Below are 21,828 nucleotides of genomic sequence, written 5' to 3'. Positions count from 1 at the left end.
TAAGACACAAGCACTACCTTGAAATCCCAGTAGGTAGTTTCATGCCAATCTGTTATCGACTGTCATAGTAACTAAACTGCTTTGTCCCTTATTGAGGGCTTCTAAGGCCTGAACTGTTTGGTTAATGTGGTCTTCCAGGAGTTAAAACATGTCTGGGTAACCTCTATGAGTTGAATCTGTGTTACAGAATTGGAAATACCTAAACTTGTGCCCATTACACCAAAGATTCTGATGAGGCCCAGAAGAGGTAAAAAGTGCTCCCTTTTGTGGCAAGACCTGATAAAACAGCTAGACTTTCTAGTTGGATTTGAGGTGCCCTGGGCACTAAATGTCCATAGTACGTAGGTCAGCTTGTATGGGTAGAAGGGAACAGGATCACTGAATAGAATGTATAACCCTGCTGAGCAGGAGTTGTAACACAGAAGAATCAGTAGACCAGGAGGTTGGAAGATGAAGTTTCTAGGGAGTAAATTTATATCAGGGTGGACATTCTCAACAGTGGGGCATCATCGTATGTACTATCAGTTGGTGGCAGAGGCTGGGAAAAATATGAAATCCTTAAGGGGGAAGCTAATGAGGTCACGATGTCCTGCTTATAATTTCCCACTCAAACCCACTAAATATTCTGACTCCTTCTCCCTCACGTGTCCGAACTCTGGCTCTTTCTTCTGTGCCACTTTTAGCCACTTGTATTTCATTTGTAGTATCCCATTTGACTTCCCCAACTCCCCTCTCTTCTTTCTCCCTCCTGCCTTACCCCTCATGTTATCTGTTCGGGTCTGTTTGTAGCCTATGCTAACGTCATCATGCTTATGATTGACTACTTAACCAGAGAGTGTAGCAAGTAGTCAATATGAGTATTTAAATCTTCCAAGGGAGCAAGATGCAGTTGTATAAGTGGTTGCCTGGGCTAGGGTGTCTGTTAATATTGCTGGAGATTTAGTATGTAGGTGGCATTTTCTGTTACTAATACATAGATACGATCTATCAGGTTGAGTGAGGGGAAGCAGGAAATATAGGTAGTGACTGGAATAGTGAAATTAGAGTGTAAATAGTGAAAGTGGAGTGTGGGCTGGCTGTCAAAGAGTTGATGGGGCAGTGGAGTTATGAAGAGTCATATGGGGGCAGTTACAAGGGCATTTACTATCTTGAGGGTGTCAGCATCAAGGTTGGGACTGTCAGTTGTGCTGAAATCATCATCTAGGATGCTTTGGTATGCTGTATAGATAGAAGCCCTAGGCTCACACTTGAGAAATTATTATAAAAGAGTTGTAGAATAATTTCAGATAGGGAAGCTGTGGACTGATTACCCCCAAACAAATGGGATCACAGTATGGGCAAAAAGGAGCCCAAGAAGTTTAGCATTGAGCTGGAGTAGTAGTATCCCAGACCCAGGCCATGAGCCAAATGAGGTATAGACAGGCCAACTAGAGCCAGAATATTCCACAAAGATGTTTTCAGGCCTGTGGTGCATAGACTTTTGGCATGTCGAAATGCCAGTTTATTATGAAAATTACAGGCATTGCCATCCCATATCCTGCAATAGTCTCCCATTCAGTACCTCTGTAATAAGGTAGATACAGAACTAGCTTCCTGTCTAAGAATGTTGGTATTAGGAACTAAGTAAAGATTTTTCTTTCCTCTTTGGAAGAACCATACAGTTGTGTATGTGGACCCAGGCAGAGAGACCAAGACCTTCATTTCCTATGAAGAGAGATCTCCAGTTAGCAATCCTTTAAAACCATCATATTAGGAAAGGACTTTGGCAGAGACCTTCTGCATAGTCTTAGAGGCTGAGGGCCCTCAATTTTCTGTGGGTCCCATCCTGTTATCTACTTTCAATCTAGGCGCCTGTCCACCATGGATTGCACCAACATCAAATGAGGAGGTGTCGTTAAGTGAGAGGGATTCTGTTTGGGTATTATAGACTCATAGATAGAAAGTATCTCATTTTGAGGCTAGAAAGGGGACAAAGGAAGCACTAGTCGTGTTTTTTCAGGATGTCATATAACTAAGGCAATTGGCAAAAGAGAGATCCATTTAAGAGACCATTGTCCACTTTGTAAGTTTAAGAGAGCACTGAACAAGCCATTATGCCTCTATTAGGCCTGCTTTCTGTGAACAGTAAAACAAATGGGCCAGGCACTGGCTCACACCTGTAATCCCAGCACTTTGGGATGCTGAGACAGGCAGATTTGCTTGAGCCCAGGAGTTTGAGACCAGCCTGGGCAACATGGTGAAATCCTGTCTCTAAAACAAATAAATGCTAGTGCGCTACTCAGGAAGCTGAGGTGGGAGGATCGCTTAATTGCGCCACTGCACTCTAGCCTGGGGAACAGAGTAAGACCTTGTCTCAAAAAAAAAAAAAAAAAAAAAAAGACAAATGGAAGCTCCAAGGTGATGCCTTGTTTTAAAAGGTCCATGCCCAGACTGAATGAGCGGTAACATGCGTACCCTGGTCAGAGTCAGTGTTACCAGAAGCCCAAAGGGAACTAACTGAGGCCTATAATGGTGGTGTTGGCAGTGGTTTGGCAGGAAGGATAGGCCAAGAATAGGTCTGTATAACAATCAGTTGTGAGGGCATAACGATTTGTGCCAGCAGATTGGGGGCAGTGGCCAAATAAAATTGATTTGCCAGTGAGAAAAGGAGTGTTCACGTCTGGTATGGTGAGCCCCCATTGGTGTTGATGCCAATGGCAAGACAGGGCACAAGGAACATATTGGGAGGCTAGGGTTTGAGTAGGGCTAGTGGCATGGGGATGCAATGGCATTTGGGCCCAGGGATTGTGATGACCTGCCTGCCTTTACTCCCCTCCCCTCCCCTCCCCTCCCCCCTTCCCTCCCCTCCTCTCCTCTCCTCTGTAACCTTGGCTTTCCAAACTCTCTTGGGTTCATTTTCAGTTCTATTGAAGTCCATCTGTGGGTAATTTTTAAGGTGTTAGACTTCTCTTTCAGAAGTTGGTGGCTGTTTTCTTCATTGTATTCTAATGCTACATTATTGTAGATAACCGTGGTGTCAGACTGGTTCTTGTTCTTATCTGTGTGTATTTCCTACTTCTTTTTTTTTTTTTTTTTTTTTTTTTTTAATTTCTCTGATTCCTTTTCACTTTCTCCTGGAAACCCTAATTACCTTTTTTCCCTTTTTCAGTTGCTTGGTTCCACACACAGCTGATTGCTCTGTGCGTGTATATACCCTTTAACTCTAATTCTTGGTTATCAGTGTTTGTATGTAGGGGTCCCAGTGCACAGTGTCGTTGCAACCTCTTTTTTTTTTTGAGACGGAGTCTCGCTCTGTCACCCAGGCTGGAGTGCAGTGGCTGGATCTCGGATCACTGCAAGCTCCGCCTCCTGGATTCACGCCATTCTTCTGCCTCAGCCTCCCGAGTAGCTGGGACTACAGGCGCCCGCCACCTTGCCCAGCTAGTTTTTTTGTATTTTTTAGTAGAGACGGGGTTTCACCGTGTTAGCCAGGATGGTCTCGATCTCCTGACTTTGTGATCCGCCCGTCTCGGCCTCCCAAAGTGCTGGGATTACAGGCGACCTCTTAATAAAATAACAGGTTTGTTGTCTTAGTAATTGCTTGTAGAACACTAATTTTAGTTTTTAAATACTCAATTTTAGTGGCTCTATAGAATTCATACATTTCTACAAATGTAAGTCAATCGAGGGGAGTGTCATATACCAATAGGAACCCCAAAAAGGACTTAAATTTTTCAGAATTTTATAGCCCATGAGGGAATCCCAAAGGCCATTGGAAACTGTTGGTCCCCGGTAATTGCTATATATCTGCCATTCCCCTAGCATTTGGGATAAAGGAGAGATGCTGTATTCACCAACTTGAATAGAAAATCCTCTGGTTTCTTTTAGATCTTAGGCATCGCCATAAACAAGTTTGTTCTATGTACGTGGTTTATGGGTGTTGTATGTATATTCCTCTTTGTCAGGTTTTTAAATCAAAGTTATTGTAGTCTTATGAGTTTGGAAGCCTTGTCTTAATTATTCCTGGAAGGTTTAATAAAACTTTTGGCTTGGTGCCTCTCTTATTACCTGGATTTTTTTTTTCTTTTTTTTAGCTTTTAAAAATTCTAGAACGGGCGCGGTGGCTCACGCCTGTAATCCCAGTACTTTGGGAGACCGAGGCGGGCAGATTGCCTGAGGTTAGGAGTTCAAAACCAGCTGGCCAATCTGGTAAAAACCCCATCTCTACTAAAAATGAAAAAATTAGCCAGGCGTGATGGGCGCCTGTAATCCCAACTATTCAGGTGGCTGAGGCAGGAGAATCATTTGAACCCAGGAGGTGGAGGCTGCAGTGAGCTGAGATTGTGCCACTGCACTCAAGCCTGGGTGACAGAGTGAGACTATGTCTCAATAAAAAAGAAAAAATTCTTGTTGTTGGTCTAATCTGCTCTGCTGTCACTTCCTGAGATTTGATTTTTATGACATTTTCTTATTAAACTATACATTTCACTTGTTGGCATACACTTTGTAGAATATATTTTTCTGTATCTAGTTAAATCTCCTTTCTCATTCCTCACGTATATTATTGCTCTTTTTTCTAATTTATATTATTTCACCTGTTGGCATACACTTTGTAGAATAAAGTTTTTTTTCCTGTATCTAGTTAAATCTCCTTTCTCATTCCAAATCTATATTACTGCTCTTTTTTCTAATTTATATTGTTGCTCTTATTTTCCATAGGTTTATAAGCTTTTCCAGTGTCTTTGCAAAGCTAGATATTGGCTTTGTTTATCCTTTTTGCTTTTGGTTTCAGTGAATTCTTTTTTCTGTTAATTCTTCATAGCTTATTTGGTTACTTTTTAATAAATGCCTTAATGCTGTACTATTTCCTCTTGAGTAGAGTTTTTCCCATGTTCCAGAAGCTTTGGTAGTTGTTACTGCAATTTCTAAATATTATAATGTCAAAAACTGGTCAGATTAATACCCAAGGACTCTCACATTGCTGACGATAGTTTAAAATTGTTGTACGAGGCAGTTTATCTATTTTCATCAGTTAAGCTTGCATTTGCTTTAACCCAGCAAACCTACATCATAGATTTTTTTCCTGTTAAAAGCAGACAAAAACGGATATATGTTTAGGTTTATCATTTTCACAATTGAGGACTGATTTCTGTACATGTGGTACATGCGTTTAGTGGAATAGTAGGCAGCCATTCAAAATGAATGGGTCGTTGTATCGGGAGAGTACATTATACAGTATAACAATTGTGGGGAAAAGCAAGATATATAAAACAGTGTAACCTCATTTATGTAAAAATATGCCCATAAAAATCCTGGAAGTGTAGTCACTAGATTCTTTATAGTGATGAATCTCTGATGGAACAGTATTACGATCTTTCATAGTAAGCACAAGGGTTTAAGTTGCTATACATTGAGCGTGTATTTTTTTTTTTAAGCTTTTGGTGTTTTGTTTTCAATTCCTGTGAGGAATCTCTCAGTTTTCCATATTTTCTCATCTTTTTTTAGCTACTGAAGTGGTGACTGTGTTTGTATTTCAAGAACCATCACTGCTCTCCTCACTCCAGGACAATGGATTGACAGATGTCATGCTGCATGCACTGCTTATCAAAGATGTAAGTCTTTTCTGCTACTCTGTAAAGAATGTCTTAGGGAGTGAAAATCCTCTCTCTTCTGTGTGTAGTGTTGAATCTAATTGGGACCTGGTTGTCAAAACTGCTTCCGTCTCAGCCTGATACGCATGGCCGGATATTCCTAGCATCTACACTCTTTTAGATGCATTCAAGCTCACTTTGTTTTCTCTCTAGGTTCCTGCTACCCGTGAAGTCCTTGGCTCCCTCCCAAATGTATTCAGTGCACTCTGCTTGAATGCCCGAGGTCTTCAGTCTTTTGTTCAGTGTCAGCCTTTTGAACGCCTCTTCAAAGTTCTTCTGTCTCCAGATTATCTCCCAGCCATGCGGAGGAGGAGAAGTTCTGATCCCCTTGGTAAGTTAAGATTTATTTTATAGTAGAACATTGATTTAATTTGCAAGGAAACTCTTCCTTGATCTCTCTCATCATTTTACTGATTAGGTTTGCTGAGTTTAATGGGGATTATCATCGTACATTGTATTGTAAGTTGGAAGGAATACTTCATCTTTAGCTTCTCTGCTCATAATATTTCCATGCTTCTCAACAGTTCACCATTGCATTGTCATGGTACTGGTAGAAAACAGGTATTAAGAAGCAGTGGTAGATTTCCAGGTTCACCATCTAGTCTGCAGCAATGAGAAATATGGAGTCCTGAGGTGTTCATCTGGTAATCTGGTGTTCTAATGTCCAACTCTCTAAGATAACAACACATGGATAGTTTTTTTTTACTCAGTATACTTGAGACCAGATCATTGAGAGATTATTAGCAAGAAGGTAGGGCTCCAGAAAGATTACAGTTTTCAGAAATGTACTTTGTACTTTTCAGCCTCTGCTGTAGCATTTAGACACCATCATTCTTAACTGGAGCAGCCAGAGGGTTAATGGTTTGTACATCTTTCTTCTCTCTCACTCTGTAATACTAGTTTAGATCTTGACAGCAGAGATTGCCAGAGTAGAGTGCAGCACACATAGTTACTTTAAAATAGTTTACTAAACTGATTCCTTCCTTTCCCCCAGTAATTTGGGGGATAGGGGCTGGGTATAAATTCATTAAAGAAGCTGTGGCATTAGAAAATCACAAGCAAAAAAAATAGAAAAAAGAAATCACAACAGCCTGGCCTGGCACGGTGGCACACACCTAGCACTTTGGGAGGCCAAGGTGGGCAAATTACTTGAGCACAGGAGTTTGAGACCAGCCTGGGCAACATGGCCAAATCCCATCTCTACAAAAAATACAAAAATTTCTCCAGGCATGGTAGCGCACACCTGTAGTCCCAGCTACTTGGAGGACAGGTGGGAGGACTGCTTGAGTCCAGGAGATCGTGACACTGCACTCCAGCCTGGGTGACATAAAGTCTTTTAAGAAAATCATAACCAGGCTCAGTTTTTTCTTTCCACCTTATGTTGGTACAGAAAAGAGCCCAAGCTCTATTTTCTTCAGTCTTTCTAATTCTAACAGTTCATTTTTTGCCTTAAGGGGATACTGCATCCAACCTGGGGAGTGCTGTCGATGAGCTCATGAGACATCAGCCCACCCTTAAAACAGATGCAACGACTGCCATCATCAAGGTAGAAAGTGATAAGGATGTGATCATGAGCATGAGAGAGCAGAGAAGGGGAAGGTTTTAGAAGATTTGGCCCACTGGAGGTCATTAGGATTCTTGGGCTATAGCTATAAGAGCATTATGTCTGCCTCATTGTTTCCATGTCCTTAGGTTGGTCCTTTATAAAAAAAAAAAAAAGGTTGTCATTTTAGTTCATCTTAGAAAGAAGTCTCTGTTAAAAGTTTTTTAGCCTGGGTGCAGTGGCTCATGCCTGTAATCCTGACACTTTGGGAGGCTGAGACTGGTGGATCGCTTGAGGCCAGGAGTTTGAGACCAGCCTGGACAACATGGTGAAGCCCCGTTTCTACGAAAAATATAAAATTTAGCCGGGTGTGGTGGCGTGTGCCTGTAGTCCCAGCTACTCTGGAGGCTGAGGCAGGAGTAATCACTTAAACTCGGGAGGAGGAGGTTGTAGCGAGCTGAGATCATGCCACTGCAAGACTCTGTCTCAAAAAAAAAAAAATTTTTTTTAGGTTGAGAATTGTTTTCCTTAAAAATTTTTTTCCATTTAATGTAAACCTCTATATAATGATTTCTTTTATGTATTATATGGACAAGCAGACATGGCTTAGATTAAGTTTGTAAAGTGTATTGCCCTTTCTAGTATCTGTTTGTTGATCCCTGTGGCTGCCCCCCACCCCACCTTATTAGCTCTGCCAGTTTCCTTTTAGAATTTTTATTGAAACTAGTGTATAAGTTCCTGGTGCTTGGTGAATTGGGAAAGGGAGTCAGATTCGTCAGTCGCTTATACAGCCCTGTGACCCTCAACAAATTACTTAAGTTTGCAGCACTTCTCTTCCCTTGTTTATAAAATGGAATTAATGACCATATTCTGGGAATGATGTATATAACATGTATATGAAGTGTTTTGGCAAATATACAACACATAGAAAATGCTCTAAATATGTTATCTGTCTCCTCCTCCCCATTCCATGATTACTAATAAGTAATCTTATTTCCTGTGCCTTTCAGTTACTTGAAGAAATCTGTAATCTTGGAAGGGACCCCAAATACATCTGTCAGAAGCCATCAATCCAGAAGGCAGATGGCACTGCCACTGCTCCTCCCCCAAGGTCTAATCATGCTGCAGAAGAAGCCTCTAGTGAGGATGAGGAGGAAGAGGAAGTACAGGCCATGCAGAGCTTTAATTCTACCCAGCAAAATGAAAGTGAACCTAATCAGCAGTAAGTGTTTACAAAACAGATCCTCTAGCCGTGTAATCTTGGGCATGTTATTACCTCTCTAAGTCTTAGTGAACACTTTCATCTATAAAACACAAGAGAGTTGTATTAGATCATTTTAAAGTTCTTGCTGGTTCTAAGAGTGTATTAGTTTTTCCTTTTTTGACCCTTGTGTGTTATTTTTGCTTTGGTATTTAATTGTATTAGTTGCATTAGGAAGTGATCTTTTTTAAAAGAAAATTTATTTATTTATTTTTAATTTTTATTTATTTATTTTTTTGAGACAGAGTTTTGCTTTTGTTGCCCAAGCTGGAGTGCAATGATGTGGTCTCGGCTCATTGCAACCTCCACCTCCCGGGCTCAAGCAATTCTCCTGCCTCAGCCTCCCGAGTAGCTGGGATTATAGACACCCACCACCACACTCGGCCAATTTGTGTATTTTTAGTAGAGATGGGGTTTCACCATGTTGACCAGGCTGATCTCGAACTCCCCATCTCAGGTGATCTACCCACCTTGGCTTCCCAGAGTGTTGGGATTACAGGCGTGAGCCACTGCACCCGGCCAGGAAGTGCTCATTCTTAAAAGCTGTTGATGAAATTGAATCAGAATTTGGTCTGTCAAGTTAATGGACTTTGCGCAGAGACCTTATTTTCCCTTTGTTGATTTAATATTCCACATCATTGACTGATTGATTTTTTTCAGGCACGTGTGAAACACATTGTACTTTTGAAGCCTGTCTCCTAAGAAGTCCTTAAGGGGTGTGTGAGGATTTGTTGTTGCTTGTTGTTTTTTTATTTTTGTTCATTTTGTTACTATTTGTTCGTTCCAGATTAATTGGAAGGCTTTGGAATTTACTGTATGACTGTAAACAGTCAAGAATTGAGTTCTTAGATGGAAGCAGGGAGTTTGCTTAAAGGCTGCTGACTGTTAGGAGGTAGTCCACCAGGCTCTTTGAGCAGTATTCACATACCGGGGATGAACTGTAACTCTATACCTGTAACTTTTAATCACCTGCATGCTGAAAATGGGATTGATCCTTCTGGACAGTCATGTACTCACTCATTTAATAAGTACTCTTTTATTGTGTAGGTAAGTCATTCTGAGAAAAGCTTGAGCATTTTAGGCACAAATATGAATGCATTTGAGCTGGTCCTGAATGGTACCTTGGAACTTAAAATTTAAGGTGGAGTAGACAACAGGAGCAAAGGCCTAGAATCCAAAACTGGTATGTCCTCTTGGAACTCTAAATAGTAATGAGCCTGTGGGTGTCAAGTGTTTTAAGGAGAGGCATTAACTACTAAGTATATTACTTTGTTGAACACATACCTTAGCCTGTCTGAGAAGGCAAACCTACCTTCATTCTAGCAGCACCTTTTGTTCTCTTTTAAGTGTTCTTTTCCTAGGAGAGGAGGACACCCTGGAAGAAAGCATGACATTTTTTTGTAGACGAGTCTTGGTACTTCCTTTGTCACACCCTTGAATGTCAGTGACCCTACTGGAGTGGGGTTCCTTTTCCTGGCTACAAATAAGGGAAAATTTTAAGACGCAGGTGGTAGTGATTTTAAGTCAAGCTTATATATATATTCATTTGCATGTGACTTCCCTACCTGGACATTTTCCGGATGCCTTACATCTGATGTGCCCAGATTTCAAGCTGTCACAGTTAATCAGCATTTTCTTCACTACCCTCATTTGTTTACCCTCCTTTCCTTTCTCGGGATATCATGTATTACTGTGTTCTATCCACAGCCATCCCCATTCCCATATCACCTCCTTTTCCATCCACCAGATTTCTGTAAGGCCAGTTCAAATGTCTTATTCTTGAAGGAGTTTTTTTTTTTTTTTAGCTTCCAAATGAGAAGTCAATCTTGTGTTCTCCCAACAGTTTTGTTAAAATTATTCATACATGTTAATGGTTTTCCTCACTCACCTGTAAGCTCCTCAAGAGCAAGACATTGCCTCATTCACCAGTATATCCCTATCACTTTGTATAATAGTAGGTAGTCAGTAAGTTTGAAATGAATAAAGAGCCTTAAATTAAGGATTCCCGAAGTCTTAAATGCTTGGAGAGCTAGGCCTAATGAGACGTGAATGAAAATGAAGAGAAATTAGAAATATAAACCCAGTAGCATTAATATTCTACCATAGTGATATTTATATGTAACTTCTAAGATGCAGAGTCGGACTCTAGTAGTTACTAGTATCAATAGTTTTCTACATTCTGGATGCTCATCACTACCTCATTTGTGTAATCCAAGAGTCTCACAGATGTTGACACATGTATTTTTTCACTTCTGCCATCTTCAGAAGCCTAGATTGGGTCACTAAGTAAATTATTAGGGCAGGAAGAAAAAGCAAGACACTGTCTAAACTCAGCTTCATTTTGAAAACCACAATATATTAATAGCAAAAGTTCTTTTTATCTTCCATCCCAGGCAGTTGTTATGGGGGAATTTTGTACTTTCTCACAATATGGTGAAAGGGCTTAGAAAAATTGGGAATATGTGTCACGCTTCTCCCCATAAGTCTTGTCCATCCCTTCCTCTAAATTCAAAGTTCATCAGTGGAACTTCTGAATTTCTGTTTCCCATGCTCTCATGTTTTCCAATGCCTTACCCACACGTAAAATGATTAACTCTTATCTTTATTTTATTTTATTTATTTATTTATTTTGAGATAGAGTCTCACTACATCACCCAGGCTGTAGTGCAGTGGCACGAGCTCAGCTCACTGCAACCTCCGCCTCCTGACTTCAAGCAGTTCTCGTGCCTTAGCCTCCTGAGTAGCTGGGATTACAGACACGTGCCACCATGCCTGGCTAATTTTCGTATCTTTAGTAGAGCTGGGGTTTTGCCATGTTGGCCTCAAACTCCTGGCCTCATGTGATCCACCCACTTCGGCCTCCCAAAGTGCTGGGATTACAGGTGTGTGCCGCCGCACCTGGCCAATTTAACAGCAGTTTAAATTCAGGTATGATTTCCATACAGATTCTGCATTTCCAGTTTCCCTGCCCAAAATTGAGGCAATTTCCCTGTCTCAAAATCTTACTTCTGTCATATTATTATGTCTATTCCAGAATATGTTTAAATAAAATGATCATATAAAGTCTTATGTGTATATTATATCTGACGTATATTCCTTCTTATATCTAGCTTCTTTGTTCGATGTGTTTTGGAGATTCATCCATGTTACTGCATCTGTCAGCAACTTGTTACTTTTCATTGCTGAGTAGTATTCTGTTGTGTGATAATTGTGTAGTGATTATCCATTTTCCAGTTGATGGACTTAGGTTTCTGGGTTTTTTCCAGGCTTAGACGGTACCCTTTCCTTTTTTTTTTTTTTTTTTAACACAAAATCAGCAGCTAGTATTTGCAAATGGCGTTTGTATTTACTCTTGAAATACATGGTTTTGTGCTGGAGATCTGGAGTACGGAAACTTAGGCACTATAGTCTACCCCAAATACATGGGGTGCCTTTCTACATTCAGACTCATTCACCACAAGTAGTTCTAAATACCTGTCTTTTGCTCCCTTTCTTCTGCCGTCTAAATTGTTTGATCTCAGAAAATCTGATATTGCTAGGGATGAATATACTTGCCAGTAAGTAACCAGGGTTTGTAGTTGGTGCATCACGGTTCACTTTGTGGTTGATTCCATTAGTGTTCCTAGCTTACCACCCACCACTCATGAGCAACTTCAAAGAAATGGGCTATATAAAGTCTTTGTGATCGTTAGAACTTGAATAGCAATTGTTTGGACTTTAAAGGCAATGAGTGCAGAGACGCAGTTGTTCCCTGAAATGTGGCCCACTGGGAGGGCTCCTTCATCAGAGTGAGCTGTCTCCTCAAAAGCTGGAGGAAGCACCTGACCACGCCCCCACCCCGAAAAACCCCATGTACATCATAATATGACACTAAATTGAAATCCTCCTTTACTTTTGATGGGGGCATGGGCTGGGGCTCCACCACCATAAATACAGAAAATTGACCAGAGTTTGGCAATGTGATTTGTTTGGGGAAAGGGAGAGAAACAGGAAGTTTAGGACTTTTCTTGAAATCAGTTGGTAAGTTGAGTCCTGTTGGAAAGAGTTGATTGTTTTGATTATTCCTGTACGGCTTCTTGGGCCTGAGAGCCAAAAGATGAGGGTAAGGAGAAAAGTGATACTGAACAAATTTATTCCTGGAATTATATTAAGAACCACTATTGGTTTGCTTTCTCTCTGTTCTTCTCCCCAGTTTCCATGTAGCAAATAAAGGGGGCATATAGGTCTCATTTGATTTTACTACTTAAGCTCTTTGCCATCATATCTGGCTTCTTCAAAGGGTTGGGTGTCTCTGGGCTGGATCCACACCTGCACTCCTTATTGATAGAGGTGGATCTATAGGTAATTGATATAAGTAACATGGAATGCTGCAGTGGTTCTGAGGAGGAAATTAAAGTTTTGTGGTCTTCTCATGGAATCATTTCAATCTTGCCTTATAGGTATACTCCCTTTCTACAAAGTTCTTCCCCACATTTTTCATTGAGGAGGTTCACAACATCCTACCCAAACCCTGGTTCTGGGTATTTTTGTCACTGAAGTCATTCATAATGCCTCTCCACTCTCTCCTGTTCTATATTCTGCTGCCAAATGTTCTTGTCCCTGGCAAATCTTTGTTTACATTTTGTCTTGCTTAGAGATGAGAACTACTAGCTTCTTGCCAACTTTCTTGTCTTCTTCCTCTACCTCTCCCTGTGTCTCTGCCCCATCCCACTCTCCTGCACCCTGCCTAAATCTGTTTCAAGGGCCTGTGTCCAAAATGCTCCATTTTCTAAAGTATTTGTTCCTTCCTGGGGTTTATCTTAGAGGTAATATTTTGTTTCATTACAATATACTATATGTGTAGTTTTCTGCATTGAGCTGCATTTTCTGCAGCTATGGTATGTTATAGCCTTCCCATCTGCTGTGCAATATTGAAGCAACTGAAAAGACAAAAGACCTGATCAGTTTTTCGATAGTTCAGGAATTGTCATATGCAAATACCAATTGTTAGGCTAAGGAGGCCTCAGGTGTATGAATCTTTGAACAAAATTAAATTCTATTTCCTACTCTCCATAACTTTAAACGTGATGCAAAAACATCATATGTTTAAGTGTTTCTTTGTCTAGCCTCTTTCTTCAAGCAGATGTTGTCTTTTAATTGAACTTATTTTTAATGTTTTCATATGGATAAATCTCTCCAACAGTAGTTTGCCAAAGATAGGATAGTTTCTCTTGTGATGTATACAAATGTTGAGTTTTTAAAGGCTTGGTTTTCCCCTTTATGCTTTCAACCTTAGTCAGGCTAGGAAAGGTAGATTCAGGAATGATTTCAGCTGTTCTTTTCCTGTGGTATATGAGTCTAAAGGCTCATCTCTACCCCATAAGCCTGGGAAGTAAAGGCTGCAGTGAGCCGTGATTGTGCCACTGCACTCCAACCTGGGTGGCAGCAAGACCCTGTCTCAAAAAAAATGAGCAAATAAATAGGCAAAGACCTAGAATTTTATACAGTACCTCTTCCTCTGTTCTCTTAATATTGGTATTGTGAATTTCTGTGTAACTCACTCTTTTCTCCCCTAACAGGGTTGTTGGTACAGAGGAACGTATTCCTATTCCCCTCATGGATTACATCCTTAATGTGGTAAGATTCAACACAGGGCAAACTGGCTAAAGGTGTTTGTATGCTTTTCTGGAAAATGTGTGGCGTTATCAGAGTCCAGTAATTACCATATTTATTTTAATTGGAATCCAATTAAGAGGAGAAAGATGTGCCACCCTTTTGTTTTTGTTCTAGACTGGTTTGCCAGAAATTAGCCAACATGACCCCCATTATTTTTTATTCCGGATTTTTTTGTTCACTGTTACCATGCTTCATTAGAATCCAGACAGGATTCTGTAACAGGTTTTGTTTTGCCAGTCTGGTACAGGCTGATCATCCCAAATCCAAAATGCTCCAAAATTTGAACCTTTTTGAGTACCAGCATAACACTGAAAGGAAATGCTCACTGGAGCATTTTCAGCCTGAACCGTATAATGCAAATATTCAAAAATTAAAAATCTGAAACATTCATGGTGCCCAAGCATTTCGAATATGAGATATACAACCTGTAACATGTTTTCCAAACGTGTCCAACATATATTTTCCCCTTTTTTTCCCCATTACTTCCAGAGTATCTCACCAAAAAAGTGAAGAGTTTGAATTTTCCCAGAATTGTTTACCAATAAGGGAGAAACCTCTTAGCATTTGTTTTAGCCTATTAATCACTTCCAAGACTTCCAGAGATAGTTTCTCTTGTGCCTGTGTGTTTATTGCCCACATTTTACTTTTTTACTCTTAAAAAAATTCTGTTTGAAACAGACTCTTCCAGAGTTCAGCGTTTCATTTGCATTATAAGCACATTTGGGGGAAATTTTCCATGATGTTTGCCTACAGGAGAAAGGCAGGCAAGGAGCACTAAATAGCAAATTAAGAGATTTGACATGATTGTACCACTAATTCATAATGTGGCCCTGAGCAAGTCACTTAACTTCTCTGTTATCTCAAATTATCTGACTCTTGGTGTGCTTGAAAATGTAGATTGGGCAGAAATCGTAGATATTCCTTACTTCCTGGATGTTTTAGAGCCATATCATAAATCTGGTTTATCTGAGGTTTTGATACTTTAGAAAACACTGATATCATGACTAGAAGGCTACCCCATCCTTATTCCAGGCTGGCCTTTTAGTTCCACCTGTCAGGCTCTAACTTCTTTAAAAAATTTTTATTACCTAGATGAAATTTGTGGAATCTATTCTGAGCAACAATACAACAGATGACCACTGCCAGGAATTTGTGAATCAGAAAGGACTCTTGCCTTTGGTTACCATTTTGGGTCTTCCCAATCTGCCCATTGACTTTCCCACATCTGCTGCCTGTCAGGCTGTTGCAGGTGTCTGCAAATCCATATTGGTAAGAAGCATCTGGCCAAATGTTTTCATTTCTTTTTGGAAATCAATTTTGCGATACTTCTGTATATATGTTTTTACTGTGGTCTCCCTTCAACTAAAAAATAATGAATAAATTTGTGTTATGTTGTATAAGTGAATTTTGTGGCTAATATATAGTGTGCCATGTTATTTTTCATTGAAAAGTCAAAGTATTTTTTCTTTGTTCATCAGTTTGGTATGTAGTTCTACATCATTAGAGTTTATTGGAGGGAAAAGTGTATCTCCGAGAAAGCTTTTCTAGTTGGGTTTTATTAGTATGTCACCCTTCTTTGTTATAGGTGCTTTTTAAACACATTTTATGTTTATGGTTATGTTTAACCATATGTTTTCCTCCCCTTTCAAGCTTGATAGTTGTGTATTAAGCATAATTGACATGTAGTTCATTGCCGATATTTAATTCCCCCCTTTTCAAGCCCGATAGTCATGTATTGTAAGCATAGTTAACATGGTAGTTCATTGCTCATGTTTTGCCAAAAATGAAGCTTATTTTTTCATAGTGGTAAACTACACATAACATGAAATGTACCATCTTAACCACTTTGCAGTGTAGAGTTCAGTAGTGTTATGTGTATTCATATTGATGTGCAGCCAATCTCCAGAACTCTTTTCATCTTGCAAAAATGAAATTTTGCCCTTGAACTTCTCATCCTCCCTTCTCCCCAGCCCCTGGCAACTACCATTCTACTTTTTGTCTCTAAATTTGACTACTCTAGGTACCTTGTATCAGTGGAATCAGAAAATACTTTGTGTGTGCGACTGACTTTTTTCACTTAGCATAATGCCCTCAAGGTTCAACCATTATGTAGCATGTGTCATAATTTCCTTCCCTTGTGAGGCCTAATAATATTCCATTGTGTGTTTATACCACCTTTTGTTTATCCATTCATCTGTTGATTGACACTTGGGTTGCTTTCACCTTTTGGCTGTTGTGAATAATAATGATGCTATGAACATGGATGTATATATAACTCTTTGAGACTCTACTTTTAATTCTAATTTTCCCACATCCTAACCAATACTTATTTTCTGTTTTTTTGATAATAGCTATTCTGGTGGGTAGGAAGTGTATCTCATTTTGTTTTTCACTGGCATTTCCCTAATGCTTAGTGATAACAAACATATTTTCATGTGCTTGTTGTCCATGTATATATCTTCTTTGGAGAAATGTCTATTCAAATTCATTGTTCTTTTTTAATCGTGTTATTTGTTTTATTGTTGAGTTGTAAGAGTTGTGTATTCTTATACACATATTAATACCTGATATTAATCTCTTCTCAAGTATATGATTTGCATATATTTTTCCTGTTCTGTGAGTTGCCTTTTCGTGGTTGTCTTTTGATGCACAAACATTTTTAATCTTGATAAAGTCCAGCTTCTCTTTTTTTGTTTTTGTTGCCTGTGTAAACACCTGTGTTTTTAGTGTCACATCCACTGAAACCATTGCCAAATCCAGTGTTTTGCAGCTTTCCCACTATGGCTTCTTCTAAGAGTTTTATAACTTAGCTCTTATATTCAGGTCTTTGATCCATTTTGATTAGATTTTTTATATGGTAAAAGTCTGTCCTTTCCTATTGCATGGTCTTGGTGCCTTCGTCAAAAATCATTTGACCATATATATGTGAAGATTTAATTCTGGGCTCTCTATTCTATTCCATTGGTCTTTATGTCTGTCTTTATGCCAGTATCACAGTTTTGATTACTGTAACTTTGTAATAGAAATCAAAAAGAGTGAGACCTCCAAAAATTTTCCCCCAACTTGTTTTGGCTATTTGGGGTCCCTTAAGATTTCATATAAATTTTAGAAGGGATTTTTCTATTTCTGCAAAACCAAAACAAAAAACAGCATTGGAATTTTGATAGTGATTGCATTAAATCTGTGAAACTCCTTTATTAGCTGGGCTGCAGAGTGTAAGTAATTCCTGCTGAATGAGAAATCCATTTGCTTACAGACTTGGAAAGATCCATAATTGTGACGTGACTTCATTTAGCTTATTTTGTTTTACTCTTTGAAATACTGAATTAAATGCTGTTCAGCAGAGAGAGAGGAAAATATCTTTATCCTACCTATAAGATACTGTGGAAGGATAGATAGATTTATTTAAAACCATAGGAAGGCACATGATTTCTCCTATCTTTGCATGGCAAGTGATGGTGTTTTGCTGTCAGATTTTTCCTCCAGACTTGAGAGGAAATCACAAGGGACGTATAATCCTTGGGTTGTCTGATAAAAACAAATTGCCTACCTGATTCCTATCTCAGAATAATCTCTCTTGTTTTAAGAAGAAAAAAACTGTAATAGTGATTCTCTTCCATGCTTTAGAACTTTGCCTAACATCGTTTCCTATCGAGCAAAATTTGGAATTAATCCTATAGTGTAGAGTCCTTGCTGTAACAGTATTCAGTTAAAAGCTTATTCATCATAAGCTTTTAAGTGTTATTGACTCACCAAGTTTGAAAGTAGTATGTTGCTCAAGAAAGAAATGTTAAGTATATTGTACCTGACTTCATATTTGGGTTCCACCATTTACCAGGTGAGAGACCATGGCCATATCTAAAATCTGGGAGACTTCCATTTAATTGTCCACTTCTGTTGTGACTATTAAAAGACATGAAGAATTTGAAGTTCATTGTATATTAACACTTTAATTATTCTTCCTGTTTCAGACACTGTCACATGAACCCAAAGTCCTTCAAGAAGGTCTCCTTCAGTTGGACTCCATCCTCTCCTCCCTGGAGCCCTTACACCGCCCCATTGAATCCCCTGGGGGCTCAGTGTTGTTGCGAGAACTGGCTTGCGCAGGCAATGTTGCTGATGCTACCCTCTCAGCCCAGGCCACACCTCTGCTGCATGCACTCACTGCTGCCCATGCCTACATCATGATGTTTGTTCATACTTGCAGAGTTGGACAGGTAAAAATAATCTTAGGGGTGAACATATTAGTTTAAAGGCGGTGAAATATTTAGGGCATACACTTAGCAGGGTTACTGTGCTTGAAAGGAGGTCTGCCTGAGGTAGCAGCTGAAAGAACAGTTTAATTTAGGATGAGATTTTTTTTCACTGTCAAAAAGTTGAGTGACTGTATAATTTATTATGTGAAGTGGACTTTCTTGAGAGCAAAACAGGTTATTATAGACAAACATCAATTGGGTATTCATCTGGCCTTAGTAATTTCTAATCTTCCCACGAGTCCTAAAAGGTCTGATAATTGGATGGCATAGGTAGGACATTTTACCAAAGAACTTTTAAATCAATAGTAATTAACAAATTACTAAAAATTTTCTATATATCAAACGTTTTGCCTGTAATCCATAATCCATAGGTCCAGAAAGAAGGCATTTTGTGTATGTCCTCACAGTTTTACTACATTTATTCCTCAGATAATTTATTCTAAAGATTAATGGTATCAACATTAAACAAAACAGGGTTCAACAGTCCTGTTTTATGCTATTGAGCAGGAGTGTGTTCTCTGTTACTTGTGAATCGATCAAATCTGAAGTAAAAAAAAAAAGCACAATTATAAACAATTTAGAAAATTAAATTACTTAAATTTTAGGGATTGATTTTTATGACTTTATTAAATGAAATAAAATGAAAGGAAAATTTAAAGTAAGGAATTAAATAAATCTAGGTATTTACTGAAGTAAAGAAATTGGATGGAAATAACAATACCCCCAACAAATAATTTAGAAAGTAGTTAATGAACCTGTAAAACCGTTTCTTTGATTCAGAAAAAAAGAGTAGCCTCTGATAACCTTTCTTTCACTTCATAAAAAACAATGATAAAGGATGTTGTGGAAATAATTTGTAAATGTTGTAACAGGATACCTTGTGGAACTGTCGTCTTGAATGTGGACATTTTGATGAGGTGGATAACTCTGAGAATAGCAATGAAGACAAATCCCTTATTCTTATAAAACTATTGAAGGTCTTTTTTTTTTTTTTTTTTTTTTTTTTTTAAGTATAATTGTTAGAAAACATCCCAAAGGTGAAATTCTTGTTATGATTGCAGAGTGAAATTCGTTCCATCTCTGTAAACCAGTGGGGCTCTCAATTGGGTCTGAGTGTTTTGAGCAAGCTGAGCCAGTTATACTGTTCCTTGGTGTGGGAAAGCACTGTCCTCCTCTCTCTGTGTACCCCAAACAGGTAAGAGAACGGCTCTCTCTCTCATTACTTTGTTATTTAAGTTTGGTGAGCCTGGAGGATTGCTTTGGTTGGGGATAGGAGGGTATGGAAGAGAGTTCAGAGGCTTCCTTGTCCTTCCCTCTTCCCAGCCTAGGAACTTGTTGACAAATTGTAGCATTTTGTGCATCTTTGATTTGATATACCAAGTATGCTTTGTTGGCGTGGTAGATGTTTAAAATGTGTTCCCGTTATTAGCCAAATATAAAAAACTGAGTTGAGGCCGGACGCAGTGGCTCTCGCCTGTAATCCCAGCACTTTGGGAGGCTAAGGTAGGCGAATCACGAGGTCAGGTGTTCAAGACCAGCCTGGCCAACATGGTGAAACCCCGTCTGTACTAAAAATACAAAAAATTAGCTGGGCGTAATGGCGGGCGCCTGTAATTCCAACTAGTTGGGAGGCTGAGGCAGGAGAATCGCTTGAACCCAGGAGGTGGAGGTTGCAGTGAGCCCAAGATCCTGCCACTGCACTCCAGCCCAGGCGAAAGAGTGAGACTGGGTCTCAAAAAAAAAAAAAAAAAAAATGTTGGAAAGCTTGTGGGGTGCTACCTCAGGAATTATAGATGCTTTATTATATTCATTTTAACCTACCTGCTATAGGAGGGATAGTGTCAGCCAAGCAAATTAGAGACCATTTATAATATAAGAGGTGAACTATCAGTATATATATATATATAATTTTTTTGCTCAGTATTTCTCTTGTTGCAGCCTACCATCTGGATGTGAATTTGGCCAGGCAGATATGCAGAAACTGGTTCCAAAGGATGAGAAGGCAGGTACGACCCAGGGCGGAAAAAGATCAGGTAACTCTAAGAAACTAAAATGTTAGTCTTATTCTGAGTTTTGTTCCTATGTCTTTATAGGTTTATTATGAAATTTTTTAGTTCTATCATCCATAGTCTAGTTTTCATCCTCTCACTAATTTTTAGTCATTTCCTGCATAAAGATGTATACATAATGGTAAAAGTTAGAAAATGTAGTTGAAAGAATTACCCATATTTCTGCCACCCCAAAAAAAAATTTTGAAAGTGTCTGCCCATCTTTTTTCTCTGAGTGTATTTGTCAGTGTCTTAGATAAAAACATTTCGTAGATCTCTTTCTTCACTTACTGTTAAGTACTATATAAAGGTACACGAATTAACTATTCCGTTAAGTTTCTAATATGCTGTTTTTTTTAAAAATGAACATTTTTGTGTTTACTTTTCTGCAAACGTAAGATTGATTCCTACAAATTACTGTATCAGAGGGTATTAACAAATAATTTTTAATGTGGCTACTAGAAAATTTAAATTATATATGTGTTTCACGTTATATTTCTATTGACAGTGCTGCTTTATAAAGAAGATTGCTTTTATGTTATATCACAATAAAAATTCCAAATTTTGGCGAGGCTCAGTGGCTCACGCCTATAATCCCAGCACTGTGGGAGGCCGAGGTGGGCAGATCACCTGAGGTCGGGAGTTCAGACCAGCCTGACCAACATGTAGAAACTCCGTCTCTACTGAAAATACAAAAAATTAGCCGGGTGTGGTGGCACATACCTGTAATTCCAGCTACTTGGGAGGCTGAGGCAGGATGATCGCTTGAACCTGGGAGGCGGAGGTTGCGGTGAGCCAAAATCGCGCCATTGCACTCCAGCCTGGCCAACAAGAGCGAAACACCATCTCAGAAAAAAATAAAAATTCCAAATTTCAGTAAGTAGAAATCATACACAATTTTCTGACTCTAATGCTACAAACATAAAAATGAATACAAGCAACTTTTCCAGAATGTTTTTTCTCCTGTGTTCAGTATCAACGAGGAAATTTAAAAAGGATAAACTGTTAAGAAAGCAGTGAAGGTAATTCTGTGTATAAAAATGCATCAGACCAGGCACAGTGGCTCACACCTCTAATCCCAGCACTTCAGGAGGCTGAGGCAGCTGAATCACTTGAGCCCAGGAGTTTGAGATCCGCCTGGGCAACATGATGAAACCCCATCTCTGCAAAAAAAATTACAAAAATTAGCTGGCCATGGTGGTACATGCCTGTAGTCCCAGCTTCTAGGGAGGCTGAGGTGGGAGGATTGCTTGAGCCCAGGAAGTTGAAGCTATGGTGAACCATGACTCAACTCAAGCCTAGATGAGAGAGCAAGACCCTGTCTAAAAAAAAAAGTCTCAGATATGCTTAAAACTTGTACAGAAATTATTAAAAAGGGAAATTTCTAAGGAACTAATGAAGCTGACATAGGCTTAGAACCAACAAACATATGACA

General features: G+C 39.2%; 1 protein-coding gene across 13 annotated transcripts in view; it reads left to right on the top strand.

Annotated features, from left to right (window-relative positions):
* HUWE1 (HECT, UBA and WWE domain containing E3 ubiquitin protein ligase 1) overlaps positions 1 to 21,828 on the top strand; it is a 153,353-nt gene that overhangs the window by 64,742 nt on the left and 66,783 nt on the right. For 11 of the 13 annotated variants that reach the window (XM_030934819.1, XM_030934818.1, XM_030934827.1 and 8 more), the window contains 9 exons: positions 5,485 to 5,591; positions 5,784 to 5,961; positions 7,085 to 7,176; positions 8,184 to 8,395; positions 13,993 to 14,050; positions 15,182 to 15,358; positions 18,061 to 18,306; positions 19,407 to 19,540; positions 20,284 to 20,378. In XM_030934819.1, the coding sequence (XP_030790679.1) occupies positions 5,485 to 5,591; positions 5,784 to 5,961; positions 7,085 to 7,176; positions 8,184 to 8,395; positions 13,993 to 14,050; positions 15,182 to 15,358; positions 18,061 to 18,306; positions 19,407 to 19,540; positions 20,284 to 20,378 (1,299 nt within the window). Of the gene's footprint in view, positions 1 to 5,484; positions 5,592 to 5,783; positions 5,962 to 7,084; positions 7,177 to 8,183; positions 8,396 to 11,315; positions 11,363 to 13,992; positions 14,051 to 15,181; positions 15,359 to 18,060; positions 18,307 to 19,406; positions 19,541 to 20,283; positions 20,379 to 21,828 lie in introns of those variants that run through there. The other 2 variants (XM_030934822.1, XM_030934828.1) reach the window with 2 other exon arrangements.

Source organism: Rhinopithecus roxellana, chromosome 7 (genome assembly GCF_007565055.1).
Source record: "Rhinopithecus roxellana isolate Shanxi Qingling chromosome 7, ASM756505v1, whole genome shotgun sequence".
NCBI lineage: Eukaryota > Metazoa > Chordata > Mammalia > Primates > Cercopithecidae > Rhinopithecus > Rhinopithecus roxellana.
Note: the sequence above shows the minus strand (reverse complement) of the source record. Positions and strands in the feature narration are given on the sequence as shown.